This window comes from Bombina bombina, chromosome 7 (genome assembly GCF_027579735.1).
Source record: "Bombina bombina isolate aBomBom1 chromosome 7, aBomBom1.pri, whole genome shotgun sequence".
Taxonomy (NCBI): Eukaryota; Metazoa; Chordata; class Amphibia; order Anura; family Bombinatoridae; genus Bombina; species Bombina bombina.
In genome coordinates, this window is record NC_069505.1 from 286790867 (window position 1) to 286816111 (window position 25245).

A 25245-nucleotide genomic window follows, 5' to 3' on the forward strand; every position below is an offset into this window, starting at 1 on the left:
TTTGGGCAAAGACCTCCGGATGAAGTTCCCACTCCCCCGGATGAAAAGTGTGACGACTTAGGAAATCCGCCTCCCAGTTCTCCACTCCCGGGATGTGGATTGCTGACAGGTGGCAAGAGTGAGACTCTGCCCAGCGAATTATCTTTGATACTTCCATCATCGCTAGGGAGCTTCTTGTCCCTCCTTGATGGTTGATGTAAGCTACAGTCGTGATGTTGTCCGACTGAAACCTGATGAACCCCCGAGTTGTTAACTGGGGCCAAGCCAGAAGGGCATTGAGAACTGCTCTCAATTCCAGAATGTTTATTGGCAGGAGACTCTCCTCCTGAGTCCATGATCCCTGAGCCTTCAGAGAATTCCAGACAGCGCCCCAACCTAGTAGGCTGGCGTCTGTTGTTACAATTGTCCAATCTGGCCTGCTGAATGGCATCCCCCTGGACAGATGTGGCCGAGAAAGCCACCATAGAAGAGAATTTCTGGTCTTTTGATCCAGATTCAGAGTAGGGGACAAATCTGAGTAATCCCCATTCCACTGACTTAGCATGCACAATTGCAGCGGTCTGAGATGTAGGCGTGCAAAGGGTACTATGTCCATTGCCGCTACCATTAAGCCGATCACCTCCATGCATTGAGCCACTGACGGGTGTTGAATGGAATGAAAGACACGGCATGCATTTTGAAGCTTTGTTAACCTGTCTTCTGTCAGGTAGATCTTCATTTCTACAGAATCTATAAGAGTCCCCAAGAAGGGAACTCTTGTGAGTGGAAAGAGAGAACTCTTCTTTTCGTTCACCTTCCATCCATGCGACCTTAGAAATGCCAGTACTAACTCTGTATGAGACTTGGCAGTCTGGAAACTTGACGCTTGTATCAGAATGTCGTCTAGGTACGGAGCTACCGAAATTCCTTGCGGTCTTAGTACCGCCAGAAGAGCACCCAGAACCTTTGTGAAGATTCTTGGAGCCGTAGCCAATCCGAATGGAAGAGCTACAAACTGGAAATGCCTGTCTAGGAAGGCAAACCTTAGATACCGGTAATGATCTTTGTGAATCGGTATGTGAAGGTAAGCATCCTTTAAATCCACTGTGGTCATGTACTGACCCTTTTGGATCATGGGTAGGATTGTCCGAATAGTTTCCATTTTGAACGATGGAACTCTTAGGAATTTGTTTAGGATCTTTAAATCCAAGATTGGCCTGAAGGTTCCCTCTTTTTTGGGAACCACAAACAGATTTGAGTAAAACCCCAGTCCATGTTCCGACCGCGGAACCGGATGGATCACTCCCATTAGTAAAAGATCTTGTACACAGCGTAGAAACGCCTCTTTCTTTATTTGGTTTGTTGACAACCTTGACAGATGAAATCTCCCTTTTGGGGGAGAGGATTTGAAGTCCAGAAGATATCCCTGAGATATGATCTCTAACGCCCAGGGATCCTGGACATCTCTTGCCCAAGCCTGGGCGAAGAGAGAAAGTCTGCCCCCCACTAGATCCGTTCCCGGATCGGGGGCCCTCAATTCATGCTGTCTTAGGGGCAGCAGCAGGTTTTCTGGCCTGCTTGCCCTTGTTCCAGGACTGGTTAGGTCTCCAGCCTTGTCTGTAGCGAGCAACAGCTCCTTCCTGTTTTGGAGCAGAGGAAGTTGATGCTGCTCCTGCCTTGAAATTACGAAAGGAACGAAAATTAGACTGTCTAGCCTTAGGTTTGGCTCTGTCTTGAGGCAGGGCATGGCCTTTACCTCCTGTAATGTCAGCGATAATTTCTTTCAAACCGGGCCCGAATAAGGTCTGCCCTTTGAAAGGTATGTTAAGTAATTTAGATTTAGAAGTAACGTCAGCTGACCAGGATTTTAGCCACAGTGCTCTGCGTGCCTGAATGGCGAATCCGGAATTCTTAGCCGTAAGTTTGGTTAAATGTACTACGGCATCTGAAACAAATGAATTAGCTAGCTTAAGTGTTTTAAGCTTGCTTGAAATCTCATCTATAGTTATTGAGTCAAGAGTCTCTTCCAGGGACTCGGACCAAAATGCGGCCGCAGCCGTGACAGACGCAATACATGCAAGGGGTTGCAATATAAAACCTTGTTGAACAAACATTTTCTTAAGGTAACCCTCTAATTTTTTATCCATTGGATCTGAAAAGGCACAGCTATCCTCCACCGGGATAGTGGTACGCTTAGCCAGAGTAGAAACCGCTCCCTCCACCTTAGAGACCGTCTGCCATAAGTCCCGTGTGGTGGCGTCTATTGGAAACATTTTTCTAAACACAGGAGGGGGGGGGAAAGGGTACACTGGGCCTATCCCACTCCTTAGTAATTATCTCTGTAAGCCTCTTAGGTATAGGAAATACGTCAGTACTCGCCGGTACCGCATAGTATCTATCCAGCCTACATAATTTCTCTGGGATTGCAACGGTGTTACAATCATTCAGAGCTGCTAATACCTCCCCTAACAGTACACGGAGGTTTTCGATTTTAAACTTAAAATTAGAAATGTCTGAATCCATTCTATTGGGATCAGAACCGTCACCTGCAGATTGAAGCTCTCCGTCCTCATGTTCTGCATACTGTGACGCAGTATCAGACATGGCCCTATTATTAACAGCGCACTCTGTTCTCACCCCAGAGTGATCACGCTTACCTCTAAGTTCTGGTAATTTAGACAAAACTTCAGTCATAACATTAGCCATATCCTGTAATGTGATTTGTAATGGCCGCCCTGATGTACTCGGCGCTACAATATCACGCACCTCCCGAGCGGGAGATGCAGGTACTGACACGTGAGGCGAGTTAGTCGGCATAACTCTCTCCTCGTTGTTTGGTGAATGATGTTCAATTTGTACAGATTGACTTTTATTTAAAGTAGCATCAATGCAATTAGTACATAAATTTCTATTGGGCTCCACTTTGGCTTTAGCACATATAGCACAGAGATATTCCTCTGAGTCAGACATGTTTAACACACTAGCAATTAAACTAGCAAACTTGGAAATACTTTTCAACTCAATTTACAAATAATATGAAAAAACGTACTGTGCCTTTAAGAAGCACAGAAAAAAAGTTATGACAGTTGAGTAACAATAAACCGGAGAAACTATAACATCAAATTCTTTCCGGTAAAAACACAATTTTAGCAAAGGATTGCCCCCATTAGTAATGGATAACTAACCCTGAATAGCAGAAAAAATGTACAGAATATAAACGTTTTTTATCACAGTCAAAGCACAATCTCACAGGTCTGCTGTGAGTGATTACCTCCCTCAAACTAACTTTTGAAGACCCTTGAGCTCTGTAGAGACGAACCGGATCATGCAGGGAAGAAAACAGACTTGTGACTGAATTTTCTGATGCGTAGCCAAAGCGCCAAAATAGGCCCCTCCCCCTCACACACAACAGTGAGGGAGATCAGTAAACTGTCTTAAATTAAATAAAACGACCGCCAAGTGGAAAAAAACAGTGCCCAAAACAATTTTTCACCCAGTACCTCAGATAATTAAACGATTTAACATGCCAGCAAAAACGTTTAACATCAAATAAATGAAATGTCATTAAAAAGCCTGTTGCTAGTCGTTCCCACTGCAAGTTAGGCTAAAGTCTTATGCATACAGTATTATCCCAGTGAAGTGCCATTCCCCAGAATACTGAAGTGTAAATATACATACATGACAGCCTGATACCAGTTGCTACTACTGCATTTAAGGCTGAACTTACATTATATCGGTATTGGCAGTATTTTCTCAGTCAATTCCATTCTCAGAAAATAATATGCCGCTACATACCTCTTTGCAGGTTAACCTGCCCGCTGTCCCCTGATCTGAAGTTTACCTCACTCCTCAGATGGCCGAGAACAGCAAGATGATCTTAACTACGCCGGCTAAAATCATACAAAAACTCAGGTAGATTCTTCTTCAAATTCTAGGGAGGGAACAACACACTCCGGTGCTGTTTTAAAATAACAAACTTTTGATTGAAGGTATAAAACTAAGTATAATCACCACAGTCCTCTCACACATCCTATCTATTAGTTGGGTGCAAGAGAATGACTGGGTGTGACGTAGAGGGGAGGAGCTATATAGCAGCTCTGCTGGGTGATCCTCTTGCACTTCCTGTTGGGGAGGAGTTAATATCCCAGAAGTAATCATGACCCGTGGACTGACCACACTTAACAGGAGAAAGTATGATAGATCCCTGCTTGCTCCTGTTTGAGTATGTGTCTTCTCATATGCAGGGGAGGGTCTGCTCTTCCGGCTTTCACAGCCCTTTCCAGTGGGTGTCCCAGTCTAATCTCTTCAACAGTGCGAAACAGGGAGCTTCTAAGTATGTTTCAAAAAGGCTTTATACTAGATTTTTAGATCAGTATCTGTGATATTATTTATAGTAGTGTATTACATGCAATTATATGAAAATTGGTGTACACTGTCCCTTTAAGTATTTTTGACGTCTGTTTCATACAAAGAATAATGCACAGATTCAGCTTCTGTATATAGCCCCTAGCGAATTTGTTAATACAAAAATTGTCCAAACTAAAAATAGGCTTTTATTAAGCCTGCAACATTCACCTGCAGGGAACAGTCAAGGAAGGGTTTATAAAAACTAATATATATAGGAAAGTAAGACAAGTGTCTGAAATAAAACCTAGATTCTCCTAACCTAAGGCCAAAGATCAGACTGCAGTAGAATTAAATATTTTACACATGCAGAAAGCACCACCTAGAGGATACACAATAACACTACAGAAAATATATGCAGTGTTTACACTGGATACAGAAAACAGCTTAAAGTCAAGCAGCCTGCAAAAGCCAACAGTGTCTGAATTTGACCACCTTACCATTGACTCCTTACGGAGGTCGCTGTACATCTTGGCCACTTTATCCTGGTCCATTTGGTTCAGCTTAGGCCGCACCTTTTCCTTAGCATATAGGATGTATTTTTTAAGTACCTCTTGGGGAAGCGGTTCTACCCCGAAAGTGTTGGGCAATACAAACTCCTCTGCATCTCCATTAACTATATCCTTGTTACTGGGGTGATGTTTAATGTGACTCCCAACAACAAATCTTGCCAGCATCTCATCCTGCAATTTAATCAAAGCCCAATTAATGCACAATGAACTCAGAACTATTCTAGCAAAAAACAAAAACTGTGTTCTTTTTGCTTCTCAGCTAAGGGGAAATGAATATTGTTACAAATTATGTATGCCAAATGACTGTCAGTAAAAACTTTTCCTGTAAAAGGGAAATAATTTTTGGTACAAAATCTACAATTTTTAAAAGCTTTGTTGCTAATCTGCTGGGGTCTACGTCAAATTAACAGCCAATATTGGGCAGTTTTTTTGGCACATTGGCCATGACAACCCAGGGTCTTTACCATTATATGATTCTGTAAGTATTTACCTTCATAACTCAGAAATGCTTAAATGCTGTTCTGTCACAGACACATTTGTCAGGATACAGGGGGATGTGTGACTTACTTGAACTGGATCCACAGTATCTCTAACCACACACAGAATATCAAATCTAGACACAATGGGTTCAGTGAGATCCACATTCTCAGAAAAGGTTAAAGATGGATCATAACGCCCCCCTGCAAGAGAAGACATTTGCTTTATATCAATACATAAATCTACATCCAACTGTAGAATTTTACACAAATGTTTGGTTCAAACACACTGAAAATATTCACGTAACATTGATACATCACATATCAAGTGTAATTGCAATCAATGACGTATCCAGCTTCTAACAAATGTTTCATGGGTAATCCAAAATCTGTTTCTTTTGAATTTAAAGTGAAGGTAAAGTTATTGAAACCAGCAATCGTTTTTATGTTGCCGTTAACCCAAATGTAGTCGCTAGGTTATTAAATTTTTTTAATCTATTTTGTTCAATTTATAACTTTATTTCTCCTACCGTTCCTTGAATAATCTCCTCCCACGCTCCATTTCCTGGTTTATGACACACTGACGTATAAAGCGGTCCCACCCGCTCTATACGTTTAGCATACTCGTGCACATCGAGCACGGATTAACCGCGCATCATTTATGGACCTGCAGCTCCTTCAATGACTAAACCCCAAAATTTATAATGCGCATGCGCGAAACGAGGAAGCGCGCTTGCAAATTGCGGAGGATAAATTGTCACGCATGCAAACCAGGATGTTTATGACAAAATTTGACGGCCGCTTAACGGCCAGAAAATCAATTGGATCTAAGAGGCACGTGATAGTAATTTAGAAAAAAAAAAAAAATGTGCGGGTTGTTTATCGGAAAGCCGATTAGAATAGAAAAACATTAGATATCACAGCTAATTTATGTTTTATAAAAAAATTATGAATTAAACATATTTATTTTACATCATCTCTCTAATTATTTGTAATAAGGACTTTGACTTTACCTTCACTTTAATAAAGAATTTACACATTGATGGTATGGGTATAACCAAGTGTGTATGTGTGTTTTGAAACACACTAGGTAAAAGATGTGGGAGTTTGCTTCTGTGATTCACAATATTTGTCAACCTCTGGTGTAAATAGACAAGTCAGCTTTAAAGTCAAACTGGGAAAATAGAAAGTAAAACCCTGGTACTAACAGTGAATAAACAGTTACAAACATCTTTCAAATAAGGGGTTGCTTTGTCCATATAAAGTGGTGCAAAAGGACTCCGCTAAAGTACAAGGTAATGTCTCTACCAATAGAGGTTTCCTAATTCATGTGATGTCATAACATGTCAAAACTGCAGCTGGGGATCAAAGAATGAGGAAAAGGTGTGAAAATCCAGATCTTAATGTGGAGATCTTGCACCAGAATCAATCTGGCTCAGAATAGAGGTGAACAGGATCTGAATGCTCAAATCTAGAAGATAAGTAGACGCCCCACATGCACATGACCCTAGCATCCTCTACACTCTATGCTCAGTGAACATGAAATTGACACCAGGGAATGTAGCCTCAGAAACAGCTGCTGGTCACAAATAATGTTGATAATTGCAGGAATAGAGTTCAAGCAGGATACATGTAGAAATTACAGAACCCACCAACAGTGCCAACACTGATGAAGACACTGCAAAGATAGCATGTGTTGTAAGCGAAACAAGGAGTATGGAAAGAATATTAAAGACCTAGTTAACAGCACCACCTAGTGCCACTTCTGGTGGTTGAAGAAAAATAAGAGTGCTTAACAGATGCAGGATGCTCTCAAATTACATAAACACCTATCTTTCCTGTAGTTATAAGGACTTCTGTTTCAGCTTAGCTCATTCAAAGAACATACAAAAGTGTTCTCCACAGGACATCAAGAGATGGTAAAATTCTACCGTTTCAAAAATGCTTTGATTTACCATCACTAAAAATAAAGGCAACTCTCATTCATCAGTTTAGAACAAAAAACGGATAAATAGGCACCTTTACTTCACTGCGGCTTCAGTGCTAACCTAAGTACCTCCGGGTGCCCATGGCACAGCCAAGGCACTTAGTGTAGCGATGGAGCTGTTGCAAAATAAAAGTACCTATTCATAAGAGAGATTTTTTGCTCTCGCTATCTGAGCAATGATGAGCAAGAAAAATTGTGTTATATTGCTTTAAGGGAGATTTTTTGCTCTCGCTATCTGAGCAATGATGAGCAAGAAAAATTGTGTTATATTGCTTTAAGGGAGATTTTTTGCTCTCGCTATCTGAGCAATGATGAGCAAGAAAAATTGTGTTATATTGTTTTAAGGGAGATTTTTTGCTCTCGCTATCTGAGCAATGATGAGCAAGAAAAATTGTGTTATATTGTTTTAAGCAACAGATTTTTTTTTATAATGATGCTAAGTATTACACTGCTCCAACTCAGGTGACAAGGTGTTCTGTGGAGAATACTAACAGATGCCAATTTCATACTCTGCTATCTGTAAGTTGCTGGAACTAACCAATAGGATTTGAAGCCGCTATAACCGTACACCGAGCCTGCAGGGAGGTAACAATGCCAGCCTTGGAGATGGAAATACTCTGCTGTTCCATCGCTTCATGGATACTGGTCCTGTCCTGGTCATTCATCTACAAAACAAGTTTATAAAAATAGTTATTTAAAAATCCAAACTATTCAGAAATCCAAACCTTGTTCTGTAATTCCTACTTATTCTCACTATCTGAAAACTCAGCTGCCTCTCTTACTTGTGGAGAGGGTCATGCCTCTGCAAGTGTGACAAGGACACTTGAATTATTCAGGAAAGGAACATGAGCTTTACAAAATAATAAAACCTAGATGAAGTTTGTCTTTTTGCAATTTTTTAAAAAAAAAAATAGGACAGTTTGGAGATAGGATGGAACTAAACGTAAACAACAATATCTTACGTCAGTGAGGAAATATTAACAGGTCATATTACATCTTATACATTTATGATAGGTTGTTTTATAGAATCTGTAATACTTTATTACATAGTACCCTCAACAAGATAGTACAGTACTGTAAAAACAAAAAGGTAATATTTGTTGTTTAAAATATATGCTATTTGCATTTTAGAACATACACAAAAAACCTTGACAGACTTAAAGGCAGAGGGAAATAGTAATTTGACCATTTTATTTAAAAAAAATAATAGAAAGTTTGAATTTCAAAATGAGCTTGGATTTTGGAATTCTGGATTTGGGGATTTGCACCTGTACTAATTTAAAAAATAAGGCACAACATATGTCAGGCAAATTTGTATTTTCTTTAAAAAATAATTTCAATTGGTTTGAAATTCTGTAAAACTAAACTGACTGACATTAAACACACAGGACACTGTAGCTATTACAATTTTAAAAACAGCTGCTTCCTTAAAGGGACACTGAACCCAATTTTTTCTTTCATGATTCAGATAAAGCATGCAATTTTAAGCAACTTTCCAATTTGTCTTCATTCTCTTGCTATCTTTATTTGAAAAAGGCATCTAGGCTAAGGAGCCAGACAATTTTTGGTTCAGTTCCAGGACAGCACTTGTTTATTTGTGGGTGACTGTATCCACCAATCAGCAAGAACAACCCAGGTTGTTCACCAAAAATGGGCCGGCATCTAAACTTACATTCTTGCTTTTCAAATAAAGATACCAAGAGAATTAATAAAATTTGATAATAGGAGTAAAATTAGAAAGTTGCTTTAAATTGCATGTTCTGAATTACGAAGGGAAATAATTTGGATTGAGTGTCCCTTTAAATATGAGACCGTATACTGTTATACTATAGAGGGGGTAGAAATGTATTGTCTTCATTTTACATTTCCTGCTGTATCCCCATCTATACCGGAAATTTCAATACTAAGGTACTGTCTATAGAAAAACTAATTTCAACAAGATATTATACCTTTGTAATATCTAAATTCCAAGTGTTTTTATACTTCATTCATTTTTCCAAGCAATTTTGTAAATGCATTGCATGAACAAAGCTATACTTTTAATAAGACAACGGTTGCTTTCTAACTACATTTTCTCTATAAACCATGTCTGACAGCCACTTGTACACTTATTGTACAAAGAAATAAAATTGCAAATACATTCCTTATACTTGCCGTGCATAAGACTATAATTCCCATATATTTGGATTATCTCTTAGCAGGAAATTGTTTCACCTACTGTATTACTGTTGCATTATTCTGACAAAATAGGTGTGCTAATTATTAATCATTTTTACTATTGCCAATTGCACGTTTCTATATTTTGCTTTATCATTGCAGTGTTTTCTACATAAAATGATGCCAACTGGCTGGCATTATGAAGGTGCCAGGGTGGTGCAGTGTAATAGTTTGCAATAGGGAGGGAGGTAAGCCATAATAGCGCAGTCTTGCCACTGCCAACGAGACTCTGCTATTATGGGCCGAAAACCCTCAGTGACATACATGTCATGTCGTTAAAGGGTTAATATAAAATTGATTTAATGATAATTTGGGCAACATACATAAAAAAACTAAATTTATGCTTACTTGATAAATTTATTTCTTGACACGGTGAGTCCACGGATCATCTAATTACTATTGGGAATATCACTCCTGCCCAGCAGGAGGCGGCAAAGAGCACCACAGCAATGCTGTTAAATATCACCTCCCCTCCCTCCAACCCTAGTCATTCGACCGAAGTAAAAGGTGAGAAAGGAAGCAACAAGGTGCAGAGGTGCCTGAGGTTTATATATGACAAAAAAAACAAAAAAACAAAAAAAAACCCGTCTTAAAAAAACAGGGTGGGCCGTGGACTCACCGTGTCAAGAAAACTAAATTTATCATCAGGTAAGCATACACTTCATTTTCTTTCTAATGATACGGTGAGTCCGCTGATCATCTAATTACTATTGGGAATCAATACCCAAGCTAGAGGAAAAAGATAAGGGAGGGACAAGACAGGGAAACCTAAACCGAAGGCACCACTGCTTGAAGAACCTCTCTCGCAAAAGAAGCCTCTGCCGAGGCAAAAAGTATCAAACTTATACAATTTTGAAAAAGTGTGAAGAGGGGACCAAGATGCAGCCTTGCAAATCTGTTCCACAGAAGCTTCATTTTTGAATGCCCAGGAAGAGGAATGAGCCGTGACCTTCTCTGGAGGCCAAGCGAATGATATTCCTCAGCCATAAAGAAAGAAGTAGCTGTAGCTTTCTACCCCTTACGTTTCCCAGAGAAAACCACAAACATAGCAGAAGGCTGGCGAAAATCCTTAGTCGCCTGTAAGTAGAATTTTAACGCACGCACGACGTCTAGGTTGTGCAATAGACGTTCCTTATGAGAAGATGGGTTAGGACATAAAGAAGGAACAACAATCTTCTGATTAATGTTCCTATCCGAAACCACCTTAGGGAGAAACCCTAACTTAGTATGCAAAACTACCTTATCCGAATGGAAAATAAGGTAAGGAGACTCATACTGCAACGCCGAGAGCTCTGAGACTCTACGAGCAGAAGTTATAGCAACAAGAAACAAAACCTTCCAAGATAACATTTTAATATCTGAAGAAAGCATAGGATTAAACGGAGCCTGCTGAAGAACTTTAAGAACAAGGTTAAGACTACAGGGAGGAGTTAAAGGTTTGAACACAGGCCTGATCCTGATTCTGACTAAGGCCTGACAGAACGATTGCACGTCTGGTACGTCCGCCAGACGTTTATATAACAAAATAGACAAATCAGATATTTGACCTTTCAAAGAACTTGCCGATAAACCCTGAAGAAAAGCCAATTCTATGAATCCGCACTCTACTTTAAGGAGTAGCCTCTGGATTCACACCAAAACAGATATTTACACCATATCTTGTAATAAATATTCCTGGTAACAGGCTTACGAGCCTGAATCATGGTCTCAATGACCGACTCAGAAAATCCCCGCTTAGATAAGATTAAGCGTTCAATCTCCAAGCAGTCAGCTTCAGAGAAACTAGATTTGGATGAATAAAGGGTCCTTCAAGTAGAAGGTCCTTCCTCAGTGGAAGACTCCAAGGTGGGAGAGATGACATCTCCACTAGGTCTGCATACAAGATCCTGCGAGGCCACGCCGGTGCAATGAAGATCTGACGCCCTCTCCTGTTTGATTCGAGCAATGACCCGAGAAAGGAGAACAAATGGAGGAAATAGGTATGCTATACTGAAATACCAAGGGACCGCTAGAGCATCTATCAGTACAGACTGAGGATTCCTCGACCCGTACCTCGGGAGCTTGGTATTCCGACGAGATGCCATGAGATCCAGTTCCGGCTGTCCCCATTTAAGAATCAAGCTGGAAAACACTTCCGGATGGAGCTCCCACTCGCCCAGGTGAAAGGTCTGTCTGCTCAGAAAATCCGCTTGCCAATTGTCCACTCCTGGAATGTGGATTGCAGATAGACAGCAGTTGTGGGACTCCGCCCACTGAATAATCTTTGGTACCTTTGCCATGGCCAAGGAACTCAGAGTTCCTCCCTGATAGTTGACGTAAGCCACTGAGGTTATGTTGTCCGTTTGAAACCTGATAAACGGAGCCGAAGCGGAGGCCAGGCGAGCATTGAAGATTGCCCTTAGCTCCAGAATGTTTATGGGGAGAACAGATTCCTCCCGAGTCCAAGTCCCCTGAGCCTTTAGAGAGCCCCAGACAGCTCCCCTTCTAAAATAACGCTGCCGGGAGTAAGTGAAACACACCTAACACCTTGAGCCACCATCTCCTCGTCCCCAGCGCCTGCCATTACTGCCATCAATAGCATAATCCCCTAACTCCAAAGGATAATGTCTATTGTGTCTCATAATTAAAGTGCCAAAGTTTTCCTGTGTTTCCAGAAAAAATAAATTCAGCACTTACATTTAGAAATGTGCCCGGCAGCGAGGCAGCTCACTATGTTTGAGAGGCATTTTCCCTCACACGGACCTGTGGAAGAGAAACAAAGGCTGAGTAATGTTACTCAGGCTTTCAAAATTAGGGTAGCAGCAATACATGGGAGACGCAGTGAGGATTGTACCCCACAAGTTCCCATTGCTTAAAAGCCACCAATGCTCTACTGCAGAAACTGACATGGTCTACGGCTACATCCCAAGACAAAGCAGAACAAGCTTGCACTGCTGAAAAATAAAATCTTGCTTGAAGAATCTTCTTTCAAACACCTAAACTTTACCACCTCCTTGCTCTTAACGTAGGCAAAGAGAATGATTGGGGTTGGAGGGAGGGGAGGTGATATTTAACAGCTTTGCTGTGGTGCTCTTTGCCGCCTCCTGCTGGGCAGGAGTGATATTCCCAATAGTAATTAGATGATCCGTGTACTCACCGTGTAATTAGAAAGAAAATATTTAATATGAATGTTCGCTTAAAGGGCTACTGTAAGTAAATATTTTCTATGCCTGTTACTAACCAACTACCCCAAATAAGCTTTTTATCAATAGCATTTCATTAACATATCTCTACCGTATATCAAAAATCTTGGCTGCAAATTTAATTGTTTTCCAAACCCACTCCGTGGGTATCCTTTGCTCTGTACCAATCCGTTTACTATACCTAGGTTTCAAAATGGCGCTTTAAACACAATTTCATTGGTTTAAGTATTTTGAACACACAGTGAAAATAGTGGGCAGGATAATGTGACATCATCGGGGAATAAAAGATATAACTTTTAGAACGTTATGAAACTTTGTTTTGGAGAAAATATAGGTCAGTAGGTTTTAATTAATGTTTATTAACTTTAATATGTTAGTTGTTTGGCTTAAAAATTATAACAGAAAGTAATCCTTTAACATTGGCTTACATTTTAGCTGGCTGGTCAAAATCAGCCAGGTTGTGCACCTTTTAAAAAGGCCCTAAGCAGAATACGGCAAACCGTTTCCCTGTTAATTGTATTTTAGCATACAGTTATGACCAGCTTTATACAAACATAGGATTTGACGGTAGATGAGAACCATTTTTTGGCTCTGATCTACCGTCAAATCTTATGTTTGTATAAAGCCCATCAAGTCTTCCCGATTTCTTAGGGAAGGCTTATGAATGCCCCGTGCAATTTTTTTTAACCCCCGTACGTCGCTAGTAGTTTATCATTTAAAGTAAAATCTCTTAAAAGAATTTTGCTGGGGCGGAGCTAGCCAGTGCCCAAGATGGTAGCAGGCTAACAGAGCTCTGGAGTACGATCGGCTTGCTCAATATCTCTCATACAGTGGGATCGCATATTTACACCCAACGGCTGCTGGAAATGGTCCATGGATAACCGGGGACCACACAAACCCCTGAAAACTTTATCGGCGCAACGCACAACCCCTGGGATAGACTGCCTGCGTCTCGAGGCCTGCACCATAACGCTACAGACACTGTGCTGTTAACCACATGGCAATGTGAGACAGAGAGGCATAGGCACCGGAACAACGGAGTATACCAGTTGCAGTGAGAATGTAAGAAACACCTTCTACTCCTATGTGTCCATAGCATACTAACAGTCCCTAAGCACCGCTAACAACCTATATGAGGTGATTGAAGAAGAACCACATGTTAACAACCTACTTGCTGCACATACCATAGCGGATCAGATAGCCGTTAAACCCAGATCTCCACCGCACCCCATGACAGGGGTTCTGAACTATATTCGTTGTACACGGAGTTGAATTATATGACTATATATACACATTAACGCTATCTCCCCTAGCAATATCTAAGCAGCGCTAGACGCCATCTTTACTACCTCACACGCAGTTACAAACAGCAGCATAGGGGACACAACGGTACACATTATTCTGTCTATGAGGAGCACGGCATCATTTACCCTCTCCATCCTGGTACCAATCTGCTCCTAATAAACCGCAGATAAACAGTTGAACACACAATCACTACAAAAGTCACCATGTCGGTCAGAAAAGGGCCCAGATCAGACAAATCTCTTAAAGGCTCCAAACAAACTGTCTCCATAGTACATGACTTCTTTAGGACTGCAAATAGTGGAACAGGGGGCCCTTCAGACAAAACAAGCCCTACACCAACTGACACATCTGATCAAGAAGAGGGGCCGGACAACGATATCCCTTTAACCAAAGCAGACCTCAAGGCCATGCCATCTAAAGAGGACTTTGATCATTTTATTGGCCAAGTGGGTAAGATGATTAAAACCAGCTTTTCTGAAGTCAAGAGAAATTAGTGAAATTGGGAACCGTATTGTCAAGCTAGAGGAAGACGCTTTGCAAACTGACAAGATATTAGATCTTCAAATTAAACTGCAATTCATCCATGAAACAACAGCTACAGGAACAGGTCGAAGACCTCGACAACAGAGGAAGGCAACAAAACATTAGAATCCGGGGAGTCCCGGAGTCTGTTAAACCATCAGAGCTGCTCCCATATCTTCAAAAAATATTCAATACTCTGCTCGACAGTGCAGAGCCTGTCGAGTTCCCCTTAGATAGATACCACCGGGCCCTTAGGCCCCAGCCCAAAGACACTGCTCCCCCCAGGGACATTATCCTTAAATTTGAGAGTTTCAGGGACAAGGAAAATATCCTGTCTGCGGCGAGAAAGGAGTCACCACTTCAATTTGAAGGTAGTCCTTGACCCTTGCCAGAAGGAGAGAAACAAGGTACCTTACCACCCATCTCAGAGAACTTGGCATCCCTTACAGATGGGGATTCCCCTTTTGCCTGAAGGTAGTCAAAGACCACGTTCACTTACAAGACACCCGAAGACCTAGATGATTTTTGCTCCCAATTACAAATTCAAAAACCAACCATGCCGTCTCTGAAAGAGGACTCACATTCACCAGGACTACCTAAACTACATAGACAAGAATGAACAACGGTTCCCTATAGAAAAAAAAAAGTAAGAACGGCTCTGAGACAGTAGCCGCTGCTGGCAAGACTCCGGCAACTACAGTTACCTGAAAGAAGTGGATGTCCACAAATCTGGTTAAAGTGCCTTACTAACTTTTGGCATCCATGGACCTTTCCAAGAAGGACAAGTACCTAACAAATGATGTCTACCTGGTATCGCTGACATCTGCTGTGACATACAGTTCCTCTCAATTCTCAGGGCTACACCGGCGATAGCCGGGGCATCAGTTCAAAGTTTACTATTGGTTATTAGTTCCAAAATGAAATTTGTAAGTATAAATTAAATATTTCACCGTTCTCTCTCTCTCTCACAGTTCTTATTTCCTCTCCCCCCTTCTTTCCTCACTCCCCCTCTTCCCTTTCCTCCTCCTCACTCCCTTCCACCGCCTCCCCCCCTCCTTCCTTCCCCCCTCTACACCCTCCATCCTTTACCTTTGCTCTCCTCCCCTCCCCCTCTCTCGTACCCCTACTTACTACCTTCCAAATCTTGAGTTGCCTCTCAGACTATGTAACATGGGTTATGTCATATGCATGTTTTTCCCTATAGTAATTACTGTATATGAGAATAAGTACACAAAAATACACAATTATCTATCCTTGCCTTCCACCACTCCCTCAACCTCCCGCTCCCCTTCCATCTTCTAGCCGCACATATCAGGAGAAATCCTCACATTAAGGGTAAACTGGTAGGTTCTTGTTCCCATAAAGTTGCAATGTATGCAGACGATGTCCTGGTCTTTCTCACGTCTCCAGAAACATCTATGTGCCCTTTGCTAGCGGAGTTTCAAATTTTTAGCAATCACTCAAATTTCTCTATAAACGCACAGAAATCTGAAATCCTTAATATTAATATGCCGCACAGGAAATTAACTAGACTCAACTCACTCTGTCTATATAGTCTGAAAACGGATAAGATTAAATATTTGGGAATCCAACTTGCTTCATCCAGCAACAAAATATTCAAGCTAAATTACATCCCCTTATTACATAAGTTACGAAAAGACTTTGATACCTGGAAAGATAAGCCCCTGTCGTGGTGGGGGCGTATACAGGCTATTAAGATGACCACACTCCCCCCAAATTCTTTACATTCTTCAGGCTACCCCTATCTCCCTCCCCACTTCTTACATAGCCCAAGTGCAGGCATTGATCAATTCCTTCATCTGGGGCAAGATTAAACCAATAATTAGTAGAAGACCACTCTACCTCCCTCTGGGCTCGGGTGGAATGGGCCTTCCCTCAATTATGCAGTACTATAACGCGGTCGCCCTCCAAAGAATACTAGAATGGCACAATTACCCTTACTCAAAACTGTGGGCGATTAGACGCTTCCCTCCTGGGGACTCAAGAAATTGGTCCACTCTGCTGGATAAAACATGCAAATAGACCCACAATAATAAAGTGCTCCCCCCTATATTCACATATATTCAAAACATGGGACATAATCAGTTTTAAACGAAAAGGGATATCATCCTGCCCCTCACCAATGACCCCAATTCCTCTAAATGCGGAATGTACGGGTGGGATTATTCCCAATGACATACTGGGCGTGGGCTTAGGGCACACAATCCCTCTTGCTAGACTAACGGAACGTAGCAAATTAAAAGATCTGGCCTGCCTGAAGGAAATAGCTGATAGTCACTTTACACCATGGCTTAAACACGCCCAATTAACACACCTTTTGAGTACATCCCCATTTAAGCAGGACCTACTCAGGGATACTACCAACTTTGAAAAGTTATGCCTACTGAACTCAACCCCCAAAAGTCCTTTGTCACTTGTTAAAAAAACTACTAGACACTTCTTCCACCCCTCCCATTCCCTCCTTTGCACCGCAGTGGCACAGGGAACTAGGTGTCACTTTAACAGAAGAACAATGGGACAATATCCTCCGCCATACGCATAAATCCTTCCACCCCCCTAGAGTACTAGAATTAAATAAAAAAATCCTGTTCCAGTGGTATCTTAACCCCAACAGGATCAAACAAATATATCATAATGCTAGTGCCTCTTGCTGGAGAGGATGTGGGGAAACAGGCACAATGACTCACATTTGGTGTGATTGTAAACACATTGCTCCTCTGGAGAAACATAGAAACACATTGCTCCTCTGGAGAAACATAGAAACACATTTTAAAAAATTGTTTGGGGAATCGTTCCAACTACAGCAAACCACAGCACTCCTTAATTACAAGATAGGCAAACCATGTAAAATCAGATGGCAGTTGCTATAGATAGGCATCAACAGTGCCAAATTTTTAATAGCAAGAAAATGGAAAACACCACACGTACCCACCTTACAAGAGTGGATTCACAACACCTCTGAGCTCATATCCCTTAAGGAATATTCATACTTTAAAACAGGCAACCTGGCCTTTTTTCAGGAGAAAGTTTTTACTGGGAGTCCACGACACATACCCTCCTACGGCATGGCCCCTGAGATGTACCTCACTTACCCCCTACTCTATACACCGGGGTCCAGCTGGGCGCACTCCTTCACTCCATTATAGCTTAACGCTTTCCACCTCCCCACCCTCTTCTTCTAGCACCAAGCTTCCACTCATACTCTTCCCCCCTCCCCACTTTTGTATCCACCTCTACCCGAGCGGTTCCTCTTGTTTTTGGGGCCAAAGTTTTGGTTACTATAAAATTATGTAAGCACAGAGTTTAAAATGTTATCCAACAAATTCATGCGCGCAACTAAGTTTCCTGAAGCAGTCTCATATGAACCAATCACATTTCTATATTGAAGGCTACTCACTATAGTTATCTGCATAACTCTTGATATGAAATGGTCTTGGGACCTATGATTTGCACTCTGTAAACCATGAACCCCATTATTAGCTTTCTGGATCTATGGATTGATAAGTATGTAAAAACTGTTCAATTTTATTTTCCAAAGCTTTTGGGGAAAAAAAAAAAAAAAAAGATTTTTGCTACCTTTACAACCAGTTAGTTGGGAAGACTGAACAAACTAATTTAGACAGTTTCCAGTGTGTTTGAATTTTTTTTATCTAAAATAGCATTCTTAAAAATATTCCCATTTTCTTGCGCTCCTGTAATCTGTCCATCCCTTTTATAGAATTATTTAGGTATTTCCCCATGTATAAAAAAAGAAAATCAGCTTTTGTAAAATCTAAAAGTTTTGTTTTACTATGGTTACACAGTACCTATGCACGAATATTTAACCATACAGACTGATGATCACTAGAACAAGCTAATTATACTTTTGTGCACAAAGGTGTTCTGTAACATTTTCATTCATGGTGGCATTATATAATTACTATTTTAAGAACTTTTCTATATAGTTGGGAGTTCAAATGCCATTATACATTACTCCTGTTTTGTAACAGCCACTATTATTACAGATATACTAACCTTGTCAAACTCGTCTATTAGACACACTCCTCTGTCTGCCAACACAAGAGCTCCAGCCTCTAGTGTCCATTCTTTAGTGACTGGATGGCGCTGGACATAGGCTGTCAAACCTACAGCAGAGGCTCCCTGACCAGTGGTGAACACAGCTCTGCTGGCCACTTTTTCAATATATTTCAGGAACTGTGATTTTGCTGTTCCAGGGTCACCACATAGCAGAACGTTTAGATCACCACGAACCTTATGTTTACCCCCTGCAAATAAAGAAAAACTATTGCTTTGATATAAAATTATAATATAAATAAATATATAAAAAATACAAAAACGTTCAATACATAAAAATAAAACAGAAAGCAACTACTGTATCATTTCCCTAAAAAGTAACTCATACCACAATATCCCAGATGCTTGACTCTGCAGCTTTTGGTGGAAGGGGGAGAACAGCAGAAAAAAGGAAATTTATTTCTTTTTAGACACGATGAGTCCACGGATAATCATCCTTACTTGTGGGATATTCACCTCCTGGTCAGCAGGAGGCGGCAAAGAGCACCACAGCAGAGCTGTTAAATAGCTCTTCCCTTCCCTCCCACTCCAGTCATTCGACCGAAGTTAGGAAGAGAAAGGAAAAGCCAAGGTGCAGAGGTGTCTGAAGTTTATAATAAAAAAAAATAAAAAAAAAAAAAAACAAAAACAACCTGTCTAAAAAAAACAGGGCGGGCCGTGGACTCATCGTGTCTAAAAAGAAACAAATTTATCAGTTAAGCATACATTTTCTTTTCTTTTTAAAGACCCAAGTCTACAGATCATCATCCTTACTTGTGGGATACAATACCAAAGCTAGAGTACACGGATGATAAGGGAAGGACAAGACAGGGAACCTAAACGGAAGGCACCACTGCTTGAAGAACCTTTCTCCCAAAAGCAGCCTCAGCCGAGGCAAAAGTATCAAATTTAGAAAATTTAGAAAAAGTGTGAAGAGGACCAAGTTGCAGCCTTGCAAATCTGTTCTACAGAAGCTTCATTTTTGAATGCCCATGAGGAAGCAACAGCCCTAGTGGAATGTGCAGCAACTCTTTCAGGAGGCTGCTGTCCAGCAGTCTCATATGCAAAACGGATGATAGTCTTCAGCCAAAAAGAAAGAGGTAGCCGTAGCTTTCTGACCCTTACGTTTTCCAGAGAAAATTACAAACAGAGAAGACGACTGACGAAAGTCCTTAGTCGCTTGTAAGTAAAATTTTAAAGCACAGACTACGTCCAAATTGTGCAAAAGACGTTCCTTCTGAGAAGGAGGATTAGGACACAAGGAAGGAACAACAATCTCCTGATTAATGTTCCGATCTGAAACAACCTTAGGAAGAAACCCTAGTTTAGTACGTAAAACTACCTTATCTGAATGGAAAATAAGGTAAGGCGAATTGAATTGTATTGCAACGTCGAGAGCTCAGACACTCTTCGAGCTGAAGAAATAGCAACAATAAAACTTTCAAAGATAATAACAATATCTAAAGGAATGCATAGGCTCAAACGGAACCCCTTGAAGAACTTTAAGAACTAAATTCAGACTCCATGGAGGAGTAACTGGTTTGAACACAGGCCTGATCCTAACCAAGGCCTGACAAAAAGATTGTACATCTGGGACATCTGCCAGACGTTTGTGTAACAAAATAGATAAGGCAGAGATCTGACCCTTTAGGGAACTCGTCGATAAACCCTTCTCCAAACCTTCTTGGAGAAAAGACAAAATTCTGGGAATCTTAACTCTACTCCATGGAGTAGCCCTTGGAGTCACATCAATAGATATTTACGTCATATCTTATGGTAAATCTTTCTAGTTACAGGCTTACGTGCCTGGATCAAAGTCTCTATGACCGAATCAAAAAAAACCCGCATGGATAGGATTAAGCGTTCAATCTCCAAGCAGTCAGCTTCAGAGAAACTAGATTTTGGTGAAGGAAGGGCCCTTGAATGAGAAGATCCTTCTTCAATGGAAGTCTCCAAGGTGGCAGAAATGACATGTCCACCAGATCTGCGAGGCCAAGCAGGAGCAATGAGGATCACCAATGCCCTCTCCTGCTTGAATCGAGCAATGACCCGAGGTAGAAGTGCAAAACGGAGGAAACAGGTATGCTAGGCTGAAGGACCAAGGAACTGCCAGAGAATCTATCAGTTCCGTCTGGGGATCCCTGGACCTCGGCATTCTGGCGAGATGCCATGAGATCTATCTCTGGCCGACCCCATTTGAGAATCAGGTTGGAGAACACTTCCGGATGGAGTTCCCACTCTCCCGGATGAAAAGTCTGCCTGCTCAGAAAGTCCGCATCCCAGTTGTCCACCCCTGGGATGTGGATCGCTGACAGATGGCAAGAATGGGCCTCCACCTACCTCGGTCATCGCTAAGGAACTCCTCGTTCCTCCATGATGATTGATGTAAGTCACTGTTATGCTGTTCGACTGGAATCGGATGAACTGGGCCAAAGCCAACTGAGGCCAGGACAGAAGAGCATTGAAGATCGCTCTTAGTTCCAGGATGTTTATAGGAAGAACAGACTCTGCCTGAGTCCATACTCCCTGAGCCTTTAGGGAACCCCAGACAGCTCCCCACCCTAGAAGGCTGGCGTCTGTTGTCACAATCACACAAGACGGTCTGCGAAAGCAGGTTCCCTGGGATAGATGACACGGAGACAACCACCATTGAAGAGAATCCCTCGTCTCCTAACCCAGGGTTATTCGAGGAGACAAGTCTGCGTAATCTCTGTTCCACTGCCTGAGCATGTATAAATGCAGAGGCCTGAGGTGGAACCGAGCAAACGGGATGATGTCCATTGCCACCTCCATTCACTGAGCCACTGACGGGCTCGACACGTATCCAGAATCTTTGATTTCCGGACCTCTGTCAGAAACATTCTCATGGATATAGAATTGATTAGAGTTCCCAAAAAGGTCACCCTTGTCTTCGGGATTAAGATACTCTTTTCCAGATTTACCTTCCACCCGTGAGTTCTTAGGAAGGATAGCACAATGTCAGTATGAGATCTTGCTTGTTGACAAGATGGCGTCTGGATTAGAATATCGTCCAGATAAGGTACCACCGCAATGCCCCACGGTCTTAGAACCGTCAGCACACACCAGAACCTTTGTGAAAATTCTGGGAGCCGTGGCCAGGCCAAAAGAAAGTGTTTGTCCAGAAAGGCAAACCTCAGAAACCTGTGATCTCTGTGGATAAATTGACCCTCCTGGATCAATGAAAGAATTGTACGAATAGTTTCCATCTTGAATGACGGAACTGTGAGAAACTTGTTTAGACTCTTTTTGGGAACCACAAACAGATTTGAATAAATACCCTGCCCCTGTACAGGAACGGGAACAATCACTCCCATGGAGGAGAGGTCTCTTACACAATGTAAGAACGCCTCTTCTTTTATCTGGTTTGCAGATAATCTTGAAAGAAGAAACCTTCCTCTGGGAGGAAAATGTTTGTACTCCAGTTTGTATCCCTGAGACACTATTTCTACTGCCCAGGGATCCTGAACGTCCCGAACCCAAGCCTGAACGAAGAAGGAAAGTCTGCCCCCTACCAGATCCGGTCCCGGATCGGGGGCATGCCCTTCATGCTGTTTTGGATTCAGCAGCAGGCTTCTTGGATTGTTTACCCTTGTTCCAAGACTGTCAATGGGACAACCTCAGGACGCTGCCTAGTCCTGAAACATATAGGAATACAAAACAGGGTCTTCAGCACTTAAAAAAGTTTTGACAGTGTTATAGCGACGTTTCGGGGTCACAGCCCCTTATTCATGCTTGATAGTTTACAGTGGCCTAACTCACATTTAAATACCCTTATTTTGCCGCCTTCATCCTACTAATTGGGAGAAGGGCTCCCTCTAGTGGCCAATTGCCAACATACACCTATATCAAATTTATACATACAAAAAAGTATATTATATAGAAAACAGCTACTAGATAAGTTAAAAAAAGTATATATATATATATATATATTTATATTAGATAGCTTTAAAACATGTTGGGATTTTGCTAGAATCACAAACTCATTTTCTTAGATGTGGTAAAAGACAATCTAATTTATTCCCTCTTAAGACATTAGAAGAAACAAGATAAATCATAATCTCTATTAAGCCCCTTAGGTGTCAGTGTTTCCAGTTTGTGCACCCACCACATCTCATTCTGCTTTAAAAGACGCTCCCTATCAATCCCCATTCTGTTCTGGGGAATATGGTCAATAATTTGCCATCTCAATTGGCTTATGTTGTGACCTTTTTCCAAGAAATGGCTCGACACTGGTACATCTAGGTTCTTGCATCTAATGTTGGACCTATGCTGGCTCATGCGGTACCTTACTTTGCGTGTGGTCTCCCCTATATAAACCAACGAGCATGGGCATTTGATTAGATAAACAACGTGGGTGGTCTCACATGTATAGTACCCCTTAATTTCAAAATTTCTCCCACTTTGCGGGTGGTGAAAATTGGCCCCTCTGATGACTGAATTACAGCTCATACAGTTGAGACATGGGAAAGTACCCATGTTCTTTTTACCTAACAATAGTGTCTATTTAGTTTGCCTGCCCCTATATCTGTATGTATTAAGTGGTCCCTCAAACCTTTTACCCTCTTGTGGGCCATAAGGGGCGGTTCCTGGAACTGTTTAATGTTAACATTACATTCTTTATGGATATGCCAATTTTTTCGGATTAAATTAGATATTTTGTTACTAAGGGGACTATATTGGCTTACAAACACTAACCTATTGACAATCCCATTGGATTTCTTATTTTTAGTGTCCTCTAAACGTTTTTTTAGGGTAACTCCTATCTGAATTTTTTTTTGTCATTTCCCAAAATCTCACCTTTTGTCTATCCTTGTCATCCACTATCCTTTTGACCCTGAGAAACTGGATCCTGGGAAGTGAGTTAACTAGTGATCTGGGATGGAAGCGGTTATATTTGAGTAAACTGTTTTTATCAGTTTCTTTTTTATAAAGATCAAATTCTAAATGATGGCCTTTCTTCAATACCAATGTGTCCAAAAAGGGTATACTCTCCTCACTGTAGTTCACAGTGAAAGAAAGATCTCTCACTTCTGAGCTGAGCTCACCTACAAATTGAAGTGTCAAGCCGTTTCTTGGAAAAAGGTCACAATATAAGCCAATTGAGATGGCAAATTATTGACCATATTCCCCAAAACAGAATGTGGATTGATAGGGAGCATCTTTTAAAGCAGGAGATGTGGTGGGTGCACAAACTGAAAACACTGACACCTAAGGGGCTTAATAGAGATTATGATTTATCTTGTTTCTTCTAAGGTCTTATTAGGGAATAAATTAGATTGTCTTTTACCACATCTAAGAAAATGAGTTTGTGATTCTAGCAAAATCCCAACATGTTTTAAAGTTATCTATATATATGTTTTTTTAACTTATCATCTAGTAGGTGTTGATTAGCTGTTTTCTATAATATACTTAGTTCTTTTTTGTATGTATAAATTTGATATAGGTGTATGTTGGCAATTGGCCACTAGAGGGAGCCCTTCTCCCAATTAGTAGGATGAAGGCGGCAAAATAAGGGTATTTAAATGTGAGTTAGGCCACTGTAAACTATCAAACATGAATAAGGGGCTGTGACCCCGAAACGTCGCTATAACACTGTGTCAAAACTTTAAGTGCTGAAGACCCTGTTTTGTATTCTTGTTCCAAGACTGGTTGGGTCTCCAACTAGACTTAGATTGCAAATAGTTCCTCACCTGTTTAGAGGAGGGGTAAGAGAAAGAATTTCCCTTGAAATTTCGAAAGGAACGAAAATTACTTTGTCGTCCTTTTTGTTTACTTCTCTTATCCTGAAGGAGATGACCCTTACCTCCCGTGATATCAGAGATAATTTCCATCAGGCCAGGTCCAAACAAGGTCATCCCCTTGTAAGGAATTGCTAGAAGTTTAGACATGAATGACACGTCCGCAGACCAAGGTTTCAACCATAAGGCACTGCGCGCTAAGATAGAGAACCCTGACCTCTTAGCTGCCAATTTTGTAATTTGCAGAGAAGCATCCATAATAAAAGCATTGGCTAACTTTAGAGTCTGTCTTGAGAGACTCAGACAGAGCATCAAACCAATAAGCTGCTGCACTAGTGACCGTAGCAATGCAAGCAGCCGGCTGCAATAGCAGACCCTGGTGAACATAAATTTTCTTAAAGGGACATAATACTCATATGCTAAATCACTTGAAACTGATGCAGTATAACTGCAAAAAGCTGACAGGAAAATATCACCTTAGCGACTATGTAAAAAAGGAAGATATTTTACCTCACAATCTCCTCAGCTCAGCAGAGTTAAGTTCTGTGTAAAAAGTTATACTCTGGTTCTCCCAGCTGCAGGTAAAAAAAAAATGAAGAAATGAACTGCAGCCAATCAGCATCAGCAGTGCTTAGGTCATGAACTCTTTTACTGTGATCTCATGAGATTTCATAGTAAGCTTCCTTTACCTGATTGGTGAAATAATATGAGAGTTCACGAGGCTCATCCCCTAAGCTGTCCCAGGACAGACATACTAATATGCTGCTTAGAAATCCTTTACAATGGGAGGTGGCTACTGAGGAACTTTTGAGGTAAAATAACTTTCTT

At 41.2% G+C, this 25245-nt stretch overlaps 1 protein-coding gene across 1 annotated transcript in view; it reads right to left on the reverse strand.

The window, feature by feature from the left end:
- The window catches only part of MCM2 (minichromosome maintenance complex component 2), a 68354-nt gene that overhangs the window by 12386 nt on the left and 30723 nt on the right, over positions 1 to 25245 (reverse strand). Inside the window, exons 10-13 of the mRNA XM_053720833.1 lie at positions 18620 to 18870; positions 7897 to 8023; positions 5463 to 5575; positions 4824 to 5066 (exon numbers count right to left, since the gene is read on the reverse strand). Of these exons, the coding sequence (XP_053576808.1) occupies positions 4824 to 5066; positions 5463 to 5575; positions 7897 to 8023; positions 18620 to 18870 (734 nt within the window). The remainder of the gene's footprint in view (positions 1 to 4823; positions 5067 to 5462; positions 5576 to 7896; positions 8024 to 18619; positions 18871 to 25245) is intronic.